This window comes from Lepidochelys kempii, chromosome 6 (genome assembly GCF_965140285.1).
Source record: "Lepidochelys kempii isolate rLepKem1 chromosome 6, rLepKem1.hap1, whole genome shotgun sequence".
Taxonomy (NCBI): domain Eukaryota; kingdom Metazoa; phylum Chordata; order Testudines; family Cheloniidae; genus Lepidochelys; species Lepidochelys kempii.
In genome coordinates, this window is record NC_136385.1 from 49,422,686 (window position 1) to 49,447,912 (window position 25,227).

The window sequence follows — 25,227 nt, forward strand, 5'->3', positions numbered from 1 at the left end:
TTGAGTGCTGGAGGGGACTCCAGGCTGTGGCATAGGGTTGGGGTGTGGGAGCAGGTTCAGGGTCCTGGAGGTGCTTGCCACGGCTTCCAGGAAGTGGACACCAGGTCCCTGCGGCCTCCAGGCACATGGGCAGCCAGGGAGGCTCTGCGTACTGCCCTCGCCCCCACAGGTGCTATCCAGCAGCCCCCACTAGCTGCAGTTTCAAGCCAATGGGAGCTGTGGAGCCGGCACTCCAGGTTGGGACAGCGCACGTAGCCTCCCTGGCCACCCATGCGCTAGGTCCCTACAGCCCCTAGGCATCTGCTTCTGGGAGCCGCACGGAGCCAGGGCAGGTAGGGAGCCTGCTGTTTATCCAAGAATCCCGCTGTGCCGCCAACCAGACTTTTAACTGCCCTGGCGGCGGTGCCAACCGGAACCACCATGGTCCCTTTTTGACCGAGTGTTCTGGTTGAAAACTGGACGCCTGGCAATTCCATGACCAAGAAGGAGTTTGTCAGGTAGAGCCAAAGCTCTCTACCTGGGGCTGTAAAAAATATGTTCTGCAGAGCAGATACAGAGAGGGATTTGGAATACATGCTAACCAGCGGATTACACAGACATGCAGAAAGCAGAACCAATTTCTGGAGCAAGCAACAAAGCTGAATAGGGAACAACAGAAGTGCTTTTACTCCTTATTAGCTCTTTGTGCCAGACAAGGACAGTAGCTCTAGTGCTAAGAGTACTAACACAGTATGCACTTGCAATAATGAATGTAAATATTATTCCAATATGCCAGAGAAGCTGACGGATATTTGCAATAACCAATTTAATGGAAAGCAGCAAGGGAACTGTAAATTCAGACAGATGTGGAGTGTGGGGAAGGCTAGACACACAATACTGTTAAAGGGAGAGATGTCCCCTCCTCAGTGAACTGGAAAGCTATAGGAGAGCCTTCTGCTGGAATGGGAGGAGTGTAAATATGGTAATTAAACTAACTCCTATTTTCTAGCACAATAAAGTTTAAAGCACACTGATTCTTCATCCTATTTTACAGTTTCTCTGAGAAAAATAGAATGAAAGAGGACACAAGACAGATCAATCATAACTTGTAAAGGTCCCAAGCAGAAATTTCTAAACACTGAGGCCTAGAGCCTCAAAAGGAATTTAGGCACCGAAACATCCACCGATTTCAATTTAACATTTAAATACCTTTGAAAAACTGGGCTGAGTGAGTTTCACGCTTGTGCGACACATATTCCCATTTGTACACTACAGCCAGATTTACAGCACAATAAACTAGAATCATGGGTGCCCAACACCTCTTAAAATTAAGCCCTAGCCTTGCCTTGGTGGTGCACCGGCCTTGTGGTGGATCTCTGCATAAGGGTGAATTTCACCCAAAGTGACATATTCCTAATCAGAGAATGCTTCATGCCAGCAAACCTTGATGAAACCCCAGGAGGGTATTTCCTAACAATAAATACTTAGAACTCACGTTGCTCTTTCCAATTGTGGATCCCTGCAGGCTTCTATAGATTCTTATGGATGACACTGAATAATAAGAGCTGATCAAAAATATTTGAAATTTGCGAATTTCAATGCAGTTTCTCAATTTCTGATGAGAAAAGGGCTCATCATTTTCAAACACTACCTCAGAGTTGCTTGGAAAAATTCAATATTCAACAACAGAAGGAGATGAACTTTATAATTATACCATTTTTCAACCAGCTCCACTGACAAACCAAGGAACAAATTAAGAGCTCTCTCTTATGCCAAGCCTCAAATGAGAACACCCATCTTTTTTTGCAATATATTAACATACAAGGGTTTGCTTTTGTTAGCCTTCAAATGCCTTGATTTATTATGTAGTTACACCCACTAAGAAGGAGTATGATTTAGAAACAGTGGTGACAGGAAGAAGAAAGGCTTGAGAAAAGTTCTGGCTAGTATGGTGTTTATTTCCATCATTGGCATCATGTAAAAATCCAAGATGGGGTTATGTGAATGAACAGAGAATTGCAGTCCCAGTTTGATCAATATCCTCCACTGGGACTGTACCCAAATCCTCAGGCCTAGGACAGCACAGATGCAATGCAGTGTAGTACAGCTGATTTACTACATCCATCATCTTTTCCAGCTCATCTTTTACTGGAAATCCTAAGCATGCATCCTACAGCTAGAGTGAAGAGAATTTGCCCCTAGCCCTAGAATGTGTTAAAATCTTTTAGAATATTTCAACTTGAGTAAGTCTTCAAAAGGGCTCAAAGGCTCAGGAAAAGAGAAAGCAATGAGGTGATCTCCCCCACCAATTTTACTTATCTGTTGTCCAGTTCACCTCATTTACACTTTTACAGTTCAGTCCTTTCAATGATAGTGTTTATTCACTGAAAAACGCCAATTAATCAAAGCCAAAACTGGTTGACAAAATACCCAATTAAAATATTTCAGCTAAAAAAAGTTCAGATTGTCAAAATATTTAACATTTTGATGTTGAAATAACTTTCTGGTTAGAAATTTTAGCAAATTTAAACTAAAAGGTTAAAAAGGAAGAGGTTAAAAAAAATCAAAGAAAGAATGTTTCGATTAGCCCCCCCCATTGAGATTTTTGATGCAAAGAATTTCAAGATTGCCTTCTCATTCCAATTTGAGATGAGATAAATTTTCAAGAGACAGAAAAACAAAAATTTCCCACCTAGCCTTTTAAACCCCCTTTCCAATTCCACCTTTACAGTTCGCAAAACAAAATTCTTCTGTTTTCTTTTTTACTCTGTTAAGTAAAGAACGTAACTGCACATGCACAAAACTCAATTATTGTACCTTAGGTATTCACACACATAATTTAGGTGCAAGTAAATATATATGCACTATTATGTACGTGCCTAACTTAGAAATTCTGACCCTATGTTTTTATCCAAAAATGATTTGAATAAAAAGGCACCAAAGCCAATCCAAATCCTCCTGAAGTCAAATATTTTGTATCAAGGCCTATATTAGTAGTTATTTTACACTTGTCATTCAATTTTATGCCCAAATGACAGAAGACATGTAATCAAGCACGGCTTCGGCATACAAAACTTATTCATTTCAATGGGCAGGATTGGACCCTTGCAAATATTTGTAAGAGCTCAATATGGTTTATGAAGTAACCATCTCATAAACCAGAATAAAAAAAATCCCACCAGTTAAAGATGTAGGGAATTATGTGTATAAATAAATGGCTAATATACAAAAACAGCCTCTTATCTTTAAAAAAAAAATTCAATCACAAAACAACTGCAGACTCGGCATTAGTAAATGGCTCAGATATATCAGCACTAAAAACCTTTGGATCCTAGAGAGCAGAGAGATTTAAAGGAAGTTATTGTGCAAAGCACCATATGAGCAAATGTTAATTTGTTTTCAGTAGCATGCAGGATATGAAAATCCTTCAGATATGGGGCTTCACCCACAAATTGATGCTGGAAGATGCTCTTGCATCCTGTATACCAAATCTCAGGACAATAAATACATGTGCTCAAATTGACTTCATTACTCAAAGACAGAAGTTTGCTTTGTTTGGAAAGGCTAGAGATTTGGGGCCAGACTCTGTTCTCAGTAACACCAACATAAAATTGGTCAATCAACTGAAGTAAATGGAATTACATTGAATTTACACCAGTGTAACAGTAGAATCTGGCTGTTAAATCAACATCTGGCTTGCAATCAGCTGTCTAGATAGAGTCTGGAAGAAAAGAAAAAAAAACGCAGCACTCAGCACTGTGTACCTATGTGTGTGTTTGCGAGGGGGGAGCTACATTAGGAATTATGGAAAATTTTGCACACAGTGGTCACATTTTTCTGCACCATACCATTTTTGTTTTTGACAGCATACTGCTAGTTTTGTGGTTCCTGAATACAAAAAAAAAAAAAAAATGCACTGAATATCCATTGTACAAAGAGAGGAACCATTATCATTTTCTCCCCCACAGTAAACATTTTTGTTTTGAAAACCATTTACTACATTATGGGACAGATCCTCAGCTGGTGTTACTAGTTAGTGTCCCATTGACTTCCATGGGAACTATGACAATTTGCACCAACGGAGGATCTGCCCCTTTAAACTATTTAGAATGCTATTGTACAAGGTTATTCACAATATTGCTTTTGTATAGGCCAATCTGCAGACTAATCTGTGAACAGAATTAAATTATGTCCCAAATTAGACATTTTTCTCCATAACCTTGAAATTGGTATTTGATGCAATGTGAAAATGTGCACAATAAATCATCATATAGTCAACAACGTGAAACGTTGCAAAGACAACTACTCACCATTACAGAAACTGGGCAGTTGGCCAGCAAAAGAAGAAAACAAAACAAAAAAAATCAATAGGTATTAAATCATCACCAAAAGTTATGAATAGTTGGTGCTACCAAAGGTCAGTGACCAAACATCTGACATACTATATAATTCTGCCACATAAACCATTCTGAAGTCAAGGGCTTTCATAACTAATTGGTTCTCAATTACTGTGACAGTTGTTGTGAGGTGCCATTGACCTTGTGCTGATACTGTAGCCACATAATATAGTTAAGACATTAGACTCTTAGAAAGTTATACAATTGTGATTCTTAAATACATAGGGATAGATTTATTTCCGAGGCAGCAAGGGATGACTCTAACCCACTAAGCCCTATCACTAAGATATTTGCATGCAATCTGCAGAATAGAAATACCTGCACTTGGTGCAAGAAAGTTAAACTGGTCTTCATCCAGTCATGAAATAGCCACAAGTAATTCTGTATTCATCTAGAAGTAGAGATAAGTGTGGTCAGTGATCTACATTTCGGCTTTGGAATCAGAAACTCCTAATTTCTACTCCTAACAAAATTTCAGAGCTATCTGTGGCCTTGTCCATGTTACTTTACATCAGTCCCCTGGTTTTCCAGCTGTAAAATGGGGATAACTTTTCTACGTTACAGGGGCATTGTGAGCCTTCAAAAGTTAAAAGCTCGCAAAGCACTTAAGAACATAAAAATGGCCATATGGGTTGGACCAGTGGTCCACCTAGCCCAGCATCCTGCCTTCTGACAATGGCCAGTACCAGGCACTTCAGAGAGAATGAACAGAATAGGTAATCATCATGTGATCCATCACCTGTCATCCACTCCCAGCTTCTGGCAATCAGTGACTAGGGACACCCAGATCATGGGGTTGCATCCCTGACCATCTTGATTAATAGCCCGTTGATGGACCTGTCCTCCATGAGCTTATCTAATTTTTTCTAATTTGAGCCCCTTATAGTTTTGGCCTTCACAACATCCCCTGCCAATGAGTTCCACAGGTTGACTGTGCACTGAGAGAAGAAATACTTCCTTTTGTTTTAAACATGTTGCCTATAAATTTCATTGGGTGACCCCTGGTTCTTATGTTATGTGAAGGACTAAAACACTTTCTTATTCACTTTCTCCACACCATTCACAATTTTATAAACCTCTATCATATCACCTGTTAGTTGTCTCTTTTCCCAGCTGAAAAGTCCCAGTCTTTTTAATCTCTCCTTATACAGAAGCTGTTCCATGGCCCTAATAGTTTCTGTTGCCCTTTTCTGTAGCTTTTCCAATTCTAACGTATCTTTTTTGAGATGGGGTAACCAGCACTGCATGCAGTACTCAAGATGTGGGTGTACCATGGATAGCTAAGATAGTAAATATCACAACGCCACTATAAATCCTTTTCCTAATGGTTCCGAATGTCGTTAGCTTTTTTGACTGCCTTGGCACCTTGAATAGATATTTTCAGAGAACTGCCCACAATGACTCCAAGCTCTCTTTCTTGAATGGTAACAACTAATTTAGACCCCATTATTTTGTATGTACAGCTGGGATCATGTTTTCCAATGTGCATTACTTTGCATTTATCAACAATGAATTTCAACTGCCATTTTGTTGCCCAGTCACAAAGGGATCTCACAAAACTGGATAACTCTTCACAGTCTGCTTTGGACTTATTTGGAATAATTTTGTATTATCAGCAAATTTTGCCATCTCACTGTTGACCCTTTTCCCATATCATTTATGAATAAGTTGAACAGCACTGGTCTCAGTACAGACCCCAGAGGCACACTGCTATTTACCTTTGTCCATTCAGAGAACTGACCATTTCTTCTTACCCTTTTTGTCTTTTAACCAGTTACTGATCCATGAAAGGACCTTCCCTCTTATTCTATCACAGCTTACTTTGTTTAAGAACCTTTGGTGAGGGACCTTGTCAAAGGCTTTCTGAAAGTCCAAATACACTATATCCAGTGGATCACTTCTGTCCACATGCTTGTTGACAACCTCAAAGAATTCTAATAGATTGGTGAGGAATGATTTTCCTTTACAAAAGCTGTGTTGACTCTTCCCCCACAAATCAGAATTATCAGACACTCAGGCAAACATGCTCTGTCCTATACACCTCTCCCCCAACATAATGCGGTCCGATGTAACACAAATTCGGATATAACAAGGTAAAGCAGCCCCGCTCCCTGGAGCGCTGCTTTACCACGTTATATCCGAATTTGTGTTACCGCAAGCGGTTCCTCTGTGCCCCCCCTTACTTGCTGTGGTCCCCCTACCCCAGCTCACCTCAGCTCCGCTGCCTCCCACAAGTGCGCTGCAGCTCTGCTTCTCCCCACTTCCAGGCTTGCATGGGAGGGGGGAGAAGCGGAGCTGAGACATGCTCGTGGGAGGCGGTGGCAGAGCGGAGGTGAACTGGGGTGGGGGGGCCTCAGCAAGTAAGGGGGGGAGCATTAGCTGTCCTCCAGCTATCTGGTACAGAAGCAGATTTAAATGATGGTTACATACCTCAGTTAGTAGTTGTGCAATTTCATATCGACATCCTTCAGAACTCTTGGATGAATATCATCTGGTCCCTACTTATTACTGTTTGATTTATCAATTTATTCCAAAACCTCCTCTTACTGATAAAAATCTGAGGAACTCTCCCAGACTGAGGTCACCTCAACAGAATGGCTCCATTATGGGAATGTCCTTGACATCCTCTGCAATCGAGACTGACACAAAGCATTCATTTTGCTTCTCTGCAATAGCCTTGTCTTCCTTAAATGCTCCTTTAGCACCTCGATAGTCCACTGGCCCTACTGATTCCTTGGCAAGCTTCCTGCTTCTGATGCCCTTAAATTTTAGTTTTTGAGTCTTTAGCTAGTTGCTTTTCACATTGGGGTGGGGCTAATTATATGTTTACATTTGACTTGTCAGAGTTTGTGCTCTTATCTGTTTTCCTCAGTATGATTTAAAATTCCAATTTATAACGGATGCCTTTTTGCCTCTAACTACTTCTTTACTTCATTTGTTTAGCCACAATGGCACTTTTATGGTCCTTTTATTAAGTTTTTTTTAAATTGAGCTACATATATAATTTTAGTCTCTGTCATAGTGTTTTTAAAGGTTTCAAAAAAACCCAAAAAACCAGTGCTGTTAAACATGGCTTTTTTTATTATTAGGAATACCTCATCCACAATGAGCTCAGTGAAAGCAACCCAGTCTATGATGGATTGTTGATAGTGCAGAAGGAGAGACTTAAACAACAATGCAAAAATATTGTAACAGATCTTCACCTAATGTAAACCAGCATAGTTATTTTAGTCTACTGAAGTCAATAACATACACAAGATGAGGATCTGACCCACATCTCAATGCTTTGTTAAACAAACAACACTAGTGGATAATCCAACATAACATTAACTACAATTAACGTAAGGCATCCCAAATTGGAACATACACATCCCATTTTACTAAATGGGAAAGGTGATCAGAAATTAATTCTGATAATGTAAAAAGCATTTCTAGATTACTGTTCTTAATTGTCGACAAAAGGTTTCATTAAATTGTACTGCAGGAATTGATTTGTTATGGGTAATTTTAATGTACACTAATTTTAGAGAAGAAAAATTAGTCATTCCAGACTCCCAAAAGAATATACACACTACATCTGGGCATATGTTAAGTTTGCTAAAAAAACATATGCAAGCTTTTTTAAAGAAACATAATTACATCCTGTTGTAACCTCCAAGGACCACACTAACAGCCCTTTTAAATAGGCATATCCATGCTGGCCAACTACAGTAGTAGTTTAGTAGACTCTGATGTACTTTTTACAGCATGGGGTTGTCCTTAGGATATATACAAGTTACAAAAAGGAAAACAAGTGATTTTCCTGAGTCAGGCAACTCCTCTCCGTGGAGAAGAATGGTCATATTTTCTTTACACTTCATCTCAGAAAATTTTCCCAGGATTCCACAGATGCATGGTGACCCTGATTAATTACTATAGCAGACTTACATAGCTTAACCCCAGAGATAAATGAAGTCAGGTTAACACTATTATTATACTTCATGGTATTTGCAAGGTTTTGAGACAAAAGGTAATGTCTATTTTTAACCAGCCTAACAGCCCAGAATCCCCCCACCTAAACAGGATCAGCTGAAACATTATAAATACAGAGGCAAATCCTTTAATGTTTTAGTTATCTGAAATAAGTCTTCTTTGAATGACCTTTTCCCACAGCGTCTCAATCCTACTCCCACCAAAGTCCATGGCACGACTTCCACAGAATTCCATGGAAGCAGAATTGTAACCAAAAAGGTCTACAGAAATTGTTCCAAACCATTATGAAAATGTTAAAAATTTAAAAAATATATATAAATGAAAGAACAGTTGATGTTTTGAAGGTACCTGTTAAAATGTGCACTCTCTTCTAGTTGGTATCAGTAACCATTAAAATATCTAGGACCAGATACTGAGGTATTAAGCACCCATTTTGTACTGCATAGCTAGAGGATTTTTCTGTAAAGCAGACCTACCTAGCCACTGTACATCTCCTCAGTACACAGGAAAGGGGGCCTGGGCAAGATAGCCCTTACTGTTGCCATTCCATCCCCTCAGAGCTGTTAACAATTGGTGCAAGATTAGAGCAATCCTCAAGCTTTCTTAATTTACACCCAAGGACTGGCCCTTCCCACAGCTCTCAGACACCAGAGGAATGCAAAGGTGAGCACTACCCCACTTCTGCACACACTCTAGACTTGCGCTGTGCTGCCCCTCAGCTTTTCACATTTGGTATTTTTAACACTTAATTTTTGGAACAATGATTTGAAATATTTGCCAAGAAGAAATTATTTGGATAAAAGATATGGAAAGTTGTACATAACTTGTAGCCATATGTGCCTTCCCACTGATGTATTGGCAGAGGCAAAAGGATTATTTACTAAATTCTCAGGATGGCAGGAAGCTGATTTTTATTTCCTGTTCAGCTGGTTATTTTCTGGTTTGATGACGGCTCCTGGTCTAATACACGTCTAAGGTGCTTAGAGCAACTAGACACTGCTATCACTTTCCCCTCCTGTTGGGATGGTGGGAGCAAGAGCTTGGAGATGGTGCAATAGGAGTACTCCCATGAGAAACTATTTACTGCTTAGGCCACAAGGGCTGTGTTAAGAACATTGTGTTCCACCTGCAACAGCTGTTGGCATCACACACACACACACACACGCACACACCTTAAACAGGGGAAGGAGTGTAAGGAAATGCTCCTGGCATTCTTTAAGACGTTTCTAATGCCACCAGTGTATTTGTGGTGTTCACCTTGTACTCTTGGCAGAAGAAACAGACTTCCAAGTATTTGAAAAGATCCTCCAGTCCAGCCAAGCAATAGTGGTGCAATAGTGGGGGGGGGGGAGAAGAGGGGCATGGAGGGAAGGAACAAAGATGGCTTTGTCACCTTCATATTCACCCTGATTTGGTGTCCTCTGCCTTGTTTTACATTGTGGCCTTAGCAGCCAGGCACAAGGAACTTTGCCAACAACCTGGGATCATGGAGGCACAGGACTAGAATATTATACTAGAAACTGGCGTGAAGCTGGTACACTGGCTTTAAGCCACTCAGGGATCCCCGCCTATACAGGAAAAATTCCCAAGTGATTGTATAAACTGGCTTTTGTGCTATTGAAATGGCCCAGAGGGCTGTAGCGGGGATGAAGTTATGCCCCAGTATTGTGTAGAACTGGAATCTTAAATAGTAGATTTTTTGTTTTTACATTTTAGCAAAGCTCTGAAGTTCACATTTATTATCAGAACATGTATCCGTCAGGTTAGTTGCCAGAAACAGACAGCCACATTTTAGAAACTCAGCACTGCAACAGGATGGGGAAGGATTTGTGTTTTGTTTAAGCTTCTGCACTTCACGTACTGTTCTAAAGTTCAATGGCTATGTGTTTCCTTTTATTAGTTCTGGGTACTGAGACCTGATATTGTCAACTTTAATTAAACATGTTCAAACGGACAGAAAAGTCTGGTAGCTGTATAACCACGTACTGTGATCATTCTAATCTTCTAAGCTTATGTAAAGTCAGGTGAATCCAAAATTGGATATGAAACTACCAACAAGCAAGTGGGTACTGCAAGAACCAACATTCCATCCTACAAGTCTGTACTAATGCAAGGACTTGGTGAGGCTTTGGAGGGCTCTGTGCTTTGATGGGTGCCATCTTTGGCTAACACATAAACCAAAAGGTACTGACCACTTCACTAACAATACCTAGTTCTTATATAGCACTTTCCCATCAGCAGATCTCAAATTACTTTACAAAGGAGGTCAGTATTATTCCCCCTTTTTACAGATGGTGACACTGACGCGCAGAGGTGAAGTGACTTGTCCAAGGACACCCAGCAGACCAGAGCCAGTGTCAGTAATAAAGCCCAGGTCTCAAGTCCCCATTGCGTCTAGCATTTAACATACCGTACTGCATTCAAAGTTCACCTCCTCTGATGTTGAGCAGTGTGAAAATATATTGTCTACTAACCTAAATCCCCATCCCCGACTAGCTGATATACTCATGACATATCTGAGCTTAAATGAGAAGGCATCTGTGCACTTATTTTTTCCAGTTGATAAATATTTATGAAGAGGCTTTACTCCAATACATATACACTACCACTAATCTTCCTTTTCTTTCCTCAAGCATCTTTAAAATTTTTTTGAGATCAGAATACTGCTGATACTGAGTTTCACTCTAAAAATCAGCACACTTTGAGTCTAAGCCTTCCAAAACCTGATGAGCATCATTTCAAATTCCTGCAAATATGAGTTTTAATCCAAACAACCAGAAACCGCAGGCTTGCAAATGCCTCAGCCATGTTACAGAGAGGTCTAATGTGACACATGTGACAGTACAGTACACGTGATATTAATGCAGTGCTGCAATAAGGTAACTCACTACAATGAACATTCAGAACCTGAAAAATGTGGTGGGGGGGGTTAATTGAACACCAGCAGAGGTATTTACAATACCATTTGCATTTACTGGCATGTAAGCAGCCAAATTCACATTAAGCACCATTTCACATAACTAACAGATGATTTACACAAGTCACTCCTTTCTAATGTTTCTCTTTAATGGCTCTTGTACCAGGTCTAACACCAGCTGATGGAGAAGGACCAAATAATGACAGTGTACAACACAAAATAACCTTGTTTTTTCCAACATTCGTGCAGCTAGATGACACAGGTGTGCATGCGCTTATGGTCATGCACACACACCCTTCCTAGGGAGTCCAGTTGTGACTTAACTTTTCTTATTTGAAGGCTACTTTTTCGTCTGTTATCCAATATGTCCACAGGATTCATGGGGGCTGGGGCGTGGAATTAAGGACACTGCTACTCAGACCAACTTGTCAAGCTCTTTGTTTAACAAATGCAGTTAAATTTTTCCAGCAGTGACACAGTGTCCAGTTTTGTAGGCTTCAAGCTACAGGGCAGGGACTCTCTTAATATTTGAGTCCTGTCCAATGCTGGCCACATTTTTAGTGCTAAAAAAAGTAGTAAAGAGAGTTTACTTCAGCCCCCAGAAATAGTGTGATCTAAAGACTGAGATAGAGCCTGATCTAAAGACTATTGAAGTCAATGGGAGTCTAACTTCAAGCATATGTACACTCCCATTGATTTCAGTGGAACTACTTAAATACTCTGCTGAATCAGGCCCCAAATTCCTATATAGATTAGAACAGCAATTCTCAAACTGTGGGTCAGGACCCCAAAGTGGGTCACAATGCCTTTTTAAAGGGGTCATCAGGGCTGGCTTAGACTTGCTAGGGCCCAGGGCTGAAGCTGAAGCCCGAGCCCCATTGCCTGAGGCTGAAGCCCTTGGGCTTTAGCCCTGGGTGGTGGGGCTCAGGTTACAGGCCCCCTGCTTGGGGCTGAAGCCCTTGGGGTTTGTTTTCCCCACCGCCCAACCTGGCAGGGTTGGGGCAGGCTCAGGCTTCAGTCCCCTCTCCTGGTGTCGTATAGTAATTTTTATTGTCAGAAGAGGGTCCCGGTGCATTGAAGTTTGAGAACCCCTGGACTAGAAAGAACTCAGCCCATTTTTGCATTAAGATGTTTGCTTGGTTTATTGTTCCTTTAGCATTGGTTGATTCTGAAGCTGATGTTGTTTGACTAGATGAAAGCTTTCCTAGCAAAACTAACACAGGAGAGAAAAAAGTCTGTGTGAAAAATTCATCTGAATGCAGAATCAGCAGCTAGAGTTACTTGCTAAATTAGCATTTAGAGCCTTTCCCCCCAAAAAACATTCAGAAGTAAATTCTCTTCCTTATGGATTAAGAAGATTCATCACAATATTGAATCTGAAGCAGTGTTCACAAATGTGGTAGCATCAAATATATACTGTGTTTGAGATGAGATGTAGTGAAGAAACAGGAGACATTCGCATGGCAGATGTAGATGTAGATACATCAAGATAACAGAGGCAACTCTAGCAATCTGTTTACGTCTTCAGAGGTACATTGTTTACCCCAAACATACCCCCCATCTTAGTGAAGATCTGAGAGTCCTTGCTGTCATTACAATAAAGAATTGTGAAACCTTTAAAAGCAGATTTATTTAAATAATTAAGCCTAGCGCTAGCTGAATGCTTATAGCACTTTGATTGATTTCTACCCATGTCTACCTGCGAATGAGACACAAAATAAATACATACTCTGCTAAAACCCATCATAGATTCATCAACTTAGTACACTGTGATATTGTGGAAGCACTTTTTCCTTACTGCAATTCCTCTTTTAGTGACAAGGTCTGGAAAAAAAGCTGCCCACACCAGCACTGGCATAAAATAGCATCACGAGATATCTAAGCATCACATCCTGTCAGCAATCCATGGGAATCACAACCTCAGTACTATGCCATTTTCTTAACGCCACAAGCACTGGACCAATTTAATCTCTTCCCTCAGAAATAATGGTAAAAAGGAGCTCTGAAGGAAACTTAAGTGAAGATCCCCCTCACCGCGTTCCCTCATTTTTGGAGATTAGGGGTTTCCCCTATGGAAAATATATTGCAAGCCCCACCTATACAAATTTGAGGAGTTCTGGGGGAAAATCACAAAAGGTCCCAGGTCTCTACGGGGGCTTGGTGCTGGTGGTTCTCTCATCAGGTTCCCTGGCTCTCAGCAGAGACAGACTACCTGAGACCTACTTAGGGAGATCTGGCTTGAGGGAAACGTGCTGAAGAAAAAGGTAATACAGCCCTACGTTACATTATCCTTCCTGACCAAATTCTGCAAAGACCAGGGAAAGGATGGTGGAGATGGTGCTGCTCTGCATATAAATCTTGGTGGGGGGAGGGAAGAGGGATAAAACAGGCCTCTGTTTTCCCTTACTCCAGTGTAAATCTGCAGCCTCTCCAGTGAGTTACTTCAAAGTTAAACCAGTGTAACCTTGAGGAACCTTTGGTGAATAAAAGGAGAAGTACCACATATTATCTGTAATAACCTTGGTTTAATCACAGATTTCTGCAACGTCCCATATACCCCTTCTAGCAATTATGACATCCTTTTGTAAGAAGCTAGAATTTAAATTATATTCATACCTCCCTATTGTATATATAGCTTCCCTTCTCACAGCCCTTGCTGCAGATTTTCAGCTGCATGCAGCAACCTACTCTATGTTTTACAGTGTAACAAGATGCATGTTACAACAAGGCTGTTTATAAATACCAAAGATACACTGAGCCTCACTACTATAAAACTGGTAATAAAGGTTTAGTGTACCACTGTAGTTTGTTTGGATTTATAGGCTACATTAGGAAGCGCTGATCCAATACTCTAGGTGACTTAAGCATATGATAAAAATGGAATCATAATAAACCCAGCCTCCCGCAAGCTAGAAGATAGCCTACCAAAGACAAAAAAGCTAACCACCCAGGCCCTAGAAATAACACCCCCCCAGATATTTGTGTTCTCCTCGTACCCCTTCCATCCCAAAAATGCCTTGAAAATGGGTTGTGCAGCATGCCCTGAAAATAATCATTTCTCCCCCCGCCCCCCCTTTGCAGGAATATCAAACCAGGTGAGGGACATCAGGAATAACAAACAGATTTCAAAGCAGAGACACTGAGACAGTTGGTGTCTAGCTGCCCAATATGAATTGCACTAGCTATCTAAATCTTGAGAAATTTAATATTATAGTCTATATGTTATAGTATATGACAATTCACTTGCAGCCAGAGGCTATCTATTTGCATGATAATGGCAGTACTCTTCCGAAGAGATGCAAAGGAAATCAACGCAGTAATGGAGTTTTATGTGTAAAATCTGAAAGTCACTCTTTAGACGTTAGAAAGAAAAATATTTTTGTTAAATGAAAATCTCCATTTAGGTCAACATTAGAATAGAAAAGGAAACAAGAAGCTAGCAGACAATAGGAAACAATAATTATGGCTCAGTTCTGTAATCCTTACTTACACAAGGAGTCCCATTGACTTAAGTTGGACTGCTTGTATGAGTAAGGGCTGCAGGACAGGATCAGGCTCTTAAATTGTTCATCAGAGAGCATGTTTTTTTAAAATGGCACAGCAAACATTTTACTGCATACCAAACAAGGGTGCACTGAACTGGGAAAATATTTTGTATTTCACTTCAAAAGGTGGCTATAATCAACACAAGCTTCACTGAACGAGAGGAAGGATGGAAGAGACGTTTCATTACTGGAAAATGACACACTCGCATCCAATAATATGTTGCAAACTGATAAGTGGGGAGAAGCCTTTACAGCTTTTAGGCCAAGAACAAATAATTTGTTACGAGGGTAATATTCCATACTTTAGAACACAATTTTTGCACTCAACTAGCCATGCTTTCTCTATCACTAGATGCGTTTATATACATAATTCTTATTTTGTAGTTTCTCTCTTTTTCCTAGCCTATGCTTTTGTTCCCAATACCTGGAAGTGGCAGGTTGCTAGGGCCTGATCCAGGAAACCCTTATTTACACAAGTGACTAACCACAGAATGTGCCAGATTAGACCCTTAATGGAAGAAAAAATCATGGTCAGTACCTCAGAAAAAAGTGAACCGAACTCTAACCTTATAGGAGTCTGAAGCAGGAGTGAGGTAGTAAGTTTAAACTCTCAGTTAAAGAGAGAGTATAATCCTCCGTGGTGAGGAAACAGTCTGCAAGGGCACAGTGCAAGATGAACAACCTGAAGGGTGCCAGAGTGGATTACACACAGCATTTTGTTGTTCATAGCAAGGTGGGGGGAAAATAATAATCAAGCTATACATACCTTAAAAAAAAAATCTCTAGAGAAACAATGAATGTTATGTCTCAGTTCTAATTAAAGGTACATTAAAAATCAGAAACAGCTGCACCTCTGATTCCAAACATAGACCTTTCACTTCACTATTTAGCCCTAGTCTACTTAAAATTTAGGTCACTCAGGAGTATGAATTTTTCACACTCATGAGTGATGTTGTTAAACTAGCCTAGCCTCTAGTTACTCCCAGGGGAATTCTGTGCAACTCCGCATGTGCAGAATTCATTCTCCTTCTCCCCCTGGGAGGTTCTTTTTCCTCCAGAGAAAATATATTCTGCTGGGGAGGCATTGCATTTAGACCCACCACAGGCTGCTGTGGCACCAAAACAGAGGGCAAGTGAGGTAGAATAGGAGCAGGCAGCTGAGGAGAGGGGAAAGGGAGGAGGAGGAGAGGGTGTGTTCCTCACAGCATGCTGCCCGCGGGACCAGGTCAGGAGGCACAGGATGTGGGTGGGAAAGGGGTGCAGGGGGAGAAGATGGACAGAGCAGGGCACAGGGGGCTGCTGGGGGGGGGGTGGAGGGTCACAGACGAGGATTCAGAAGGGCTAGTGGGGTGATAGACTGGGGTGTGGGCTGAATGGGAACGGGGGTACAGGGCTACATGGGGGTGCGGGTGGATATTTGCTTAAACTGAATGGGAAGCTAGGTCAATGGAAGAATTCCTCCATCAACCACTCGCAGAGGTGGGTTATCTACAGCAATGTAAAATCCCCTTCTCTGTTGATATAGGAAGCTACATCTGTGCTGCTCTCGTGCCCATAGCATAGACATGCCCTGAAAAACTCACTTTCAGTGTGGTGAAGGAAATGGTATTTTACACAGAATATCGTTTGTCACAGGCTGAATCTCACAGAATCAGATAGCCTGGCTGGATTTTGTGATGGGCTAGATAATTCTGGGACTATTAATATTCATAACTGTGCAATATAAAATAAGGATATTCTTCCCCACATACAACACGACTGGCTGAGTGCATTTTGTTGGTTGGGTTTTTTCCCCCTCCCCTCCCCCCCACCCCACCTTCTTCTGAAGTATCAGATATTGATCACTGCCACAAGCAAGATACCAGACCAGAGGACTATCAGTCAGATCTGCTATGGCAAATCCTACAATACATTCTTAATCTTCCACAAGGAGAGAAGGAAGTCCAGCTGCCTACACATTATACAGACATACACTCATGAGCAGAAGAGCTCTTGTGGACAAGCTCATGGTAGAAATTGATTTAGAGCCTGATCGCACAAGATGCTTAGCAACCTCAGTTCCATGGCTTCATGGTGCTGAGCATCCGCAGGACCAGTACATTCATGCCTAAATGATTTCCTTTTCATTTTGTACAGTTTCATTTAAAGCTGCATTTGTATCTCTGCACTGTGTCCATTTCCTCCCAAGAGATAGCATGCCACTGGAAATGTAAGGTTTTTGGAATCAAACCACTGGGGGAATTCCCCTGCTTTCTTCTGATTAAAATCAGTCTAGTCTGTGAGCATATCGCAATTTCTCCCCTGTACCCTGGACTTCAGTAAAGATAAAGATCCACAACTGGACAGTCTGCTAAATTGTGCATTAAGCCATATTAAATAAAAGATACTACAGATGCTTACATGAAGCTATTCAGATTACTACAGCATGTCATGTCATGTTTCATGCTTGTTTAATTATTTCTTTAGTACTTAAACTATAGTAACTAGCCTTAGTTTATTAATCCCTCTCTTTCTCTGCAAAAAAACTCTTCAGTGTCTTCTGATGTAGGCTTTGACCCACCAGCATATGCAGATTACTATTGACCTGGCTATTAATCCTTCCCTTATTCTTTTGACTTTTCAAAAAGCACCTAAGTGACTTAGGAGCACACACCTCATTGTAATCAGGGAAGGTCACTTGGGTGCTTTTGAAAATCCTAAGCTAAAACTCTAGATCATCTCCTTGGTAAGGGAAAGAATTTCTGGATAATGAACCCCTTTTCTGATATCCTGAGAGGTAGAAGTAAACTGCTCATAAAACTTTGAATCTTAAGCTTTCACTTTGATGCATGAGCATCAAAGTAATCATAAGAGACTGTTACACACGCCTTATTCACTTAAAAGCAACAGAATGTACAAGTAACAATCAACCTGACCAAGTCTGAATCTAAGAAAAAGAAAAAGCAAAAAACACAAAAAGTTCCTTTTACTTTACAGATAATTATTGGAAGAAAAAACTATTAAACTGAGAGCATTCCATTCTGACTTCAGCACAGACAAGATTGAACAATGTACTTCTCAAGCACATCAAATCCTAATTTAACTGCTTATAACATGCAAGGCCAGATCCTCTATTGGTATAAACTGGCATAGTCCATTGTATCCCATTAAAAATATGAGATTATACACCATGTGAGGATCCAGCCCATTCTTTTCTAAATGGAAACACAAATGTTGAAACTGGTCATCTGCTGTAACACGTAAGTGTTATGTTTGCAAATATAACATTGGAGGTGAGATTTAAACATGGATTTTTTCATCCAGGAAAAATTATACAAAGTTAAAGCCTGACCCTAACTCATCTGAGTTGTCTTCTCCCACTCAATGCAAGGTTGCAGGATTGGATCCTTAATAAAATAGAAACCCTGTTTTACAGTCTACATGAGTTTACTTTCCAAACCTGTGTCTTGCTGGATGGATTTCTCTCTGGTTCATTTTCCAATAGAACCACAATAAGACAGTCTGGTTACACCAGCACCCCACACCATACAACAGCTTTCGGCTTTTGCATAAAAGCAACTCTTGTTGCACTCGAGAACTGGCTACACTTCAGTGCTTGCACACTGACTCAGGTTTGCAGTATTTGCAACAGTGCTTTGAGATCTCAGCATTAAAAAAAAACAAAAAAAAAAACAAAAAAACCATCCATCCATCCAACAGATCTAACCACACCTTAAAGCATTCAAGCTATAAATTAACACCTATGTGAGTATTTATGCTCATGAAACTACCATTAATTGATGGTAAGGTAGTGGCAATGTACCACAGGTTTGCTTGGTAATACAGACTTAACAACCCAGGGGGAGGGGGGGGGAATAAAAAGCATAAAAACCCCCACAGCATATGAAACCAGCCACGCATATCATGAAGAATGTTTAATAAGAAGAAATGGGAGGAAAGCTATGCATCAAATGTATCACATTATAATAAAATATTTCAAGCCTGCTTTTAATGTAGACTTAAACTGACTAAGGGCTTGTTTACCCCTGCAGTTCTTACATATTCATTGAATCAGTAAGGGCAAGAAGGAAAAATTTTCTTGTAAGTAAAATAACTAAATGAGTCTGAGTTTTTATTAGACACAATGTGCTTTACCAAAGTAAGCAGCTGATTTCTGAGTCAAATTGGAGCATACATACAAGTAGGGAAAAATATTCAATTTATTTTTCAAGTCTGAATTAAACTGATGATTGGCAATAAAGTTAATCAGTTTTAATCATCTAATCAAGGCCCATTTATTCACAGATAGGAGAAAAGTAAAAGTTTCAGAGAAACCACTCCTTTGTCATCATTGCCAGGTATACTGAAAACCCATGCTTGTTTACAATATTCCATATTTGTCAGTACAAAAGAGCTACTAAATCTGAATGAGAACTCGGCGGGGAGGGAGAAATCAATCCAAGAGACATTCCCTTTCACTGATCAATAGTTTTGTGTCCCAGAAAATTTACGTCTTCCATCTGTACTGGTTAAATGGATTATTATTGAGCTAAACAATATTTACCTAACTAGATTACCCCTCAGCAAATTTTACTTGCTCTATAGTGATTTCTCCACAGCACCTTCTTCAGAAAAGATTACTCTGAATTTACTAATAATGGATAAATGGACATCTGTAACTGGTATCAAACCAATAACCTGCAAACAAGCTTCAAACAGGGCTGTACCACTGCTATTCCCAGTGTAAAGCATTTGTTTTGGTCATAAAGAGGACCAAATCCTGCTCACTACTCACATAAATAGTTCTACTGGCTTCAGCCGAGTTATGCACACGAGTAAAGATATGGTTCTTAAAGCTGATCCACTTTTACCCTTAAAATTAGGAGTTGCATACGATTTAGCTAATTATCAGTAAAGCCAATGAAAGTGTTGTGGCTAAATCCAGTGCGACTCTGAACATTATTAGTGTCAATCCCATTGTAATTTTGTCTGGGAAGCTAATAAATTGACAACTGGAAAGAACCTGCTCCCATCAAATTGAATGGGGACTGGAGCAGCACCCAGATTTTTAAACTTTTTGGAAGATTAAACAAAAACCAAACAGAAGACAGAAAACTGGGAACTGGACTAAGCACTCTAATAAAATTAGATGGCCAGTAATCTGGCTACCAAAAAATGTAGAAAGGAAATAAAAACAAAGTCAAGCCTAGTCTTCAGTGTTCCTTATTTTGCTTGGGCAATATAGGTCATCCAAAAGAACTTATAAACACATACACATTGATACATTTCCCATTGTTGTCTGAAGAATGCAAAAAAAGATGTTGTCATCTTTTAGTGCTGATAAAAATTCAGAGTTTCAAAGACAGGAGAGTATATGATTTTTCTGATTTAAAATGAGTTTGGCCTTATTTCTTCCTATTTCTGCCTGATTTTAATATCCAATCTGTACTGTACAAGTCTAATTTTCAATGCTCCTTGATCAGATGCACAATATTCTAAGTCACATTTTCAAGGATTCTGGATTTACCGTATGTGAGAAATTGCATGGGAGAATATTTTTATTCACATCCAGAACAGAAAGACTGCATCTCTATTTTCCAGATTCTGTCTCTCAGTAAACATAAATCTGAGCAAAGTTTTTGCAAGTAACCTTTCCCTAGAAAATTCAATAGGAAATGAAATTTAATACTCTATTAAGACTTGTTTTGCAAACAGAAGTGACAGAGAGATCACCCAAGCATGAAGAGTCATTAAAATGGATCTTACATATATCATTATAAATTTAATAATCTCCATGACAGCTAGAGTTCAAGTTAAAATGAATGTCAGCTAAGCATGACCAATTGATGTTATCCCAGCTGCCACTGAGCCTCACTTGGGGTTATATTATATTTTCAGAAGCCCCATATTACATGTGCACCAAACACCCAGCACCAAGAGCAGATGGGAGATGTAGGCTTCTATACCTATCAGCGAGGACAGACAATCATAACTGCTTATTAATTTTGGTGTAACAGAACAATTAGAATATACCTTTGTGTCACAGGTCCCAAATGTTTCCCCATTAGGGCTTGTATACAGTACTGATGTACATTTAAAAAAATATTAACAGCCTCTTAGAAACGAAGTCAAGAGAGGGATTTTCTTTCAACCATTATTGATTTATCTCAGTCCCAGAATGCTTCCTTGAAAATAGGAGAGGGAGGATCTTGACAGCTTTACAGCTAATAGATTGAACTGAGTGCATTAAAATCCATTCAGGGCTTCTTCTGGGTTCCTTAAATATGTCATTTCTGGCTAACAAAAGAGATGCATTTCTATCTAGTTTCTGAATGCTCCTTGGCCTGGCTTGATTTCTAAAAACAAAGAATCACTTTTATTCTTTGACAGACTCAGTAAAATAATATACAGGCTCCTTCCCAAATCAGTTGGCCTTGTCGAAATAGTAAAATAGTTGGTCAGTTTTCAGCTCTCATATTTCAGCATAAATAAAAAAAAAAAAGTCATGTTAAAGCAATGCTGAAAGAGCTCCCCACAGAAACCAGAACATGTAATATTTTCTTTCACCAACCAAATCCTCATTAGAAAATATAAAATAATTTATACAGCAGACTTGTCAAGTTTAACAATTTGTTTGACTTGTTGTTGTCTTGACACAACAACAACAACTTGAAACCCCCAGTTGCTCCCAGACTATCAGTTTGCCAGAGACGGTGGTTTTGTTTAGGCGATAATGCAATGCTTCCTTAACACACACATTTCCAGAAACTTGCCAATATGAGCTAGAGAACTGCTGGTCAACATTAGTTACATATTGTTGTGGTGTTTTTCTATCAAAATAATGTCAGTTGACTGAATTCTATTGTACATTATAAAAATAAAGTTGGTCTCAGAATGACAGTACAATAATCTTCAGAATCTTTCAGTTCAGTGGACAAGCAAGCCTGAAGAGTTATAACCATTTAAAGGTAAATTGTAAAAGTAAAAACAAAAAAACAACACAAACAAACAAATACAATAAATCAGTCTGACCTGATAAAGCAGGTGTCACCATATCTCATTTATACTATCAACAACCCCAGGATAGCAGTCTTTTAATAAAAAGCTTCCCCCCCCCCCACTTTAAGGATGAATAAGGGAAGATGGGACACAATGAATGAAATAAAGACCTGAGGACCTTTTTCAGCCCTTTACTCCCCATGCAGCAACAAGTCCAGAAAAGCCAGAACTATTTTATACTCAGAACTTGGCTAAACAATGGAAAACAGTATCAATGGATACAAAAATTATAAATTGCACTTGAGATCCCTGAATAATGCCCAGCAATTTAAGCACAAAATGCCACTGGTAAAGTCTTGTCACCTACCCTTTTTTGATCTTCCAGTCCATGCGTCACAGGCTTTCTTTTCTGATGTTGGCTAGGCTCAGATCCAGGTTCCATTTCCCAGTTAGAAATATTCCTTGAGTTTCCTTAAGCTTTCCCTCAAAATCCACAGTATGAACAAATACCAATGAAAAAACAAAAGAATTCCTTCAAATCTCTTCCTCGTTTCTTATCCTTTCAAAAATTTTGTTTGCCATCGCTGTGCATTATCTTAACAAGCAAGCATTCTGAGAACCTAAACATCCTATTTTAGATCAGATGTAGAATACCATTTGTGCGCCTTATAGAGGGATGGCAGAGCTGAATCCATATCCAGTAGTTTGTGCCACATTATTGCTCCATCAACTCCCTTTTCATTGCATTTTTAGCATGGTTAATTCATATGTCAATAAAGGTATAAAAGTGCATTTAATCCACTGTGTTGATATCATAAGCATCCCTCTCTTGGGCCACCTTCCTCCCATAAATCTCTGTCAACACTTCACAATGATAATCGCCTTTTGCAAATCTTGCAGGTGTAAATTACATCAAATCATCCATGCACGGTTGTCATCTTCTTCCACATAGTCAAATAAATGCCTAAAAGAAGAAATGATATTTTACCCATGTGATAAATATATAGCTACTGATGTTCTTCAGTCACACCAGGAGTTGCAAAGTCAAAATTGAGGTGTAATCATAGTATTTTGTACATACATAACCACTTCATCTGAGCATCTCAAAGTTGTTTACAAACATTAATGCCTATTTGTTGTATTAAGAATCACTATGTGCCTACAATATTCTTAAAGGTGCCTGTCATAGTATCTAGGTACTTGACCTACTGATGACTAGAAAAACTAACTCAAGGCCAAATCCTTCATACTCTTACTACTGGACCTATAGCCAGATTCATTAGTGGCCTATGGTTTTTTGCACAGAGAGCCTCTTCACCAGGTTCAACAACAATTTTGTGCCATCCCCACAGAAGCCCATGGGTAAGGATGTATTGGTGGGGGGGTTGGCGGAGGAGGGCAAGTCAGAGGAAGAAAGTAGAAAGGAGTGTGGGAGTGGGGAAGGATGAAGGCACAAGACCATGGCAGTAGGGTAGTGTAAGTTACAGGGGACTGAACCCTCACCTCTGAAGATAGAAAGCATAGAAAACCTCATTTCTGTCCTTGTACCATTAGGATTGGTGCAGGCATGAAGTCCCCACCTAAATAAGTAGGACACTCATGCCAGTGAGAACTAGATCTAGTAATAAGTATTTGTAAGCTCATGCCCTATCTCACAAAAATATCTGTGCAGCTCACTGACATCACAAGCTTGTATCCATCCCAAGTAAATCTTGAGTGAGAGCAATAACCAGCTAATCGCTGCTCAGTGGTCTGAATATGAACCTGAAATGAATTTGGTGCTGTCAATCCAGTTCCAAATGGAAGAGCATCCACATCACACAGACCTACACCACAGATAGAACTCCTTGGCAGTCTCAATACATACATCAAGGACCGAACATAGATTGGTGATTGAACTGCCCTTAGAGCCTTAGAGGTGATCCCTGCCCATAAGCGACAAAAGGCATTCTGGTGAAGCTAACACTGCTACTGTCCATGCCATACTTCCCTGGGAATTTCAGAGGATTTGGTTCTCCTTCACATAAAACATTACAAAAATATCTGTCACAAATGTGGTAAGCCACAGATCAGTGATTAAAGGGAATGTTATAAATAGCAGAATGAAAGGAATTTTCAGTAGCTAATAGGTGATGCCAATCACTGGAATAGCAGTTGAGCCACCAAAGAACACAAATGGACTCAAACTTCCACTCAATTCAGGAGAAAGGTCAGTCTCAGGAAGAAATGCTTTGCTCATATACTACTTCCACAACCTCAAGATGGCACTAGCATGAACTCCAGTCATTATAATTGCTGTGATGGAGAAAGAGGAAGAGTCTCTCTTTGCCTTGGAGAAACTATAATATTAAGTCCTAGGAAAATGTTTGTTAGTGAAGGTACAAGGTATGTTTTTATTTTTAAAATTTCAAACCAGAAATCTGCTGGGATATTATGCTCTATTATGCTCATAGCTATCTGGACTCTGTGGTGTAGTATCTGATCCAGAGCAGTGCTGAGCACCCATAACTTCCTTTTACTTCAGTGGGAGTTTTAGTACTGAATACTTCTAAGGATGTGGCCTCTATTTAAGCACATAAAAGAACAGCCTATAAAATTACTTTGAGAGAGAAAAATTGTTCACAGTCTGAAGTCTTTTAATAGTTTAGCACCTCCGCTAATTTTAAAATATTACTATCATTTGATTTTACTGTACAAAAAAGTAACAGACATATCACTTCCCAGGTTAATTTTTTTAGTAGGGCCAGGATCTGCTGAGGTTTCCATAAGGTGGGAACTAGAGGGAGTGCATTTATTAAATCTGGTTTATAATATGACAAAAGGCTGAACCCTGCTTCCATTTAAGTCAATGGGAGTTTTACTATTCACTTCAGCTAAGGAGGAGATTTTATTTATTTGTGTTGGTTGGGAACCCCAGTAATTGTGCTAGGTAGTGTACAAATTCATAACAAGAGATAACACCCTAAGCTACTGAAGAGCAAGGATTCCCTCCCCCCCCAGAAAAAAAAATTCTCAATTTTGCATACTACAAAATCTTGTCTCTGTCTTAAATTTGGTAAGAATTTGACTTCTGGGTTGAAACCCCAGCCTACTGCAAAGTTTCAGCCCTAAATGTATTTGAACATCTGCGTTGTAAAGCCTCTGGATTCAGGTAATGGTGTTTTGTCGGTTGGCTGGTTTTTCTAACTGAATTAGTACTCACAAAAGGTGCAAAATTGTCTTCCTAGAGAGTAAGGGGCCCCTGCCCCATTGATCCAAAGAAAAACAATAGCACAAGCAATGGAAGTGAAGCCTCAGACACTCACCGCACAAATGTTCCTCCACACTATTTTGAAGGGACCACCTCTCGGCATGAGTGATTAGCTCACTTTCTATGGCCCATTCAGCCATTGCCCTCTGTTGAGATTGCACACAGAGGAGTGACTATTAATGCACTTGT

The 25,227-nt window shown here is 39.9% G+C and overlaps 1 protein-coding gene across 2 annotated transcripts in view; it reads right to left on the reverse strand.

Moving 5' to 3' along the window:
* Positions 1–25,227, reverse strand: part of NAV2 (neuron navigator 2) — a 678,242-nt gene that overhangs the window by 649,826 nt on the left and 3,189 nt on the right. For both annotated transcript variants that reach the window (XM_073347852.2, XM_073347851.2), the window contains exon 2: positions 22,156–22,752. In XM_073347852.2, the coding sequence (XP_073203953.1) occupies positions 22,156–22,230 (75 nt within the window). In that variant the 5' untranslated portion in view covers positions 22,231–22,752. The remainder of the gene's footprint in view (positions 1–22,155; positions 22,753–25,227) is intronic.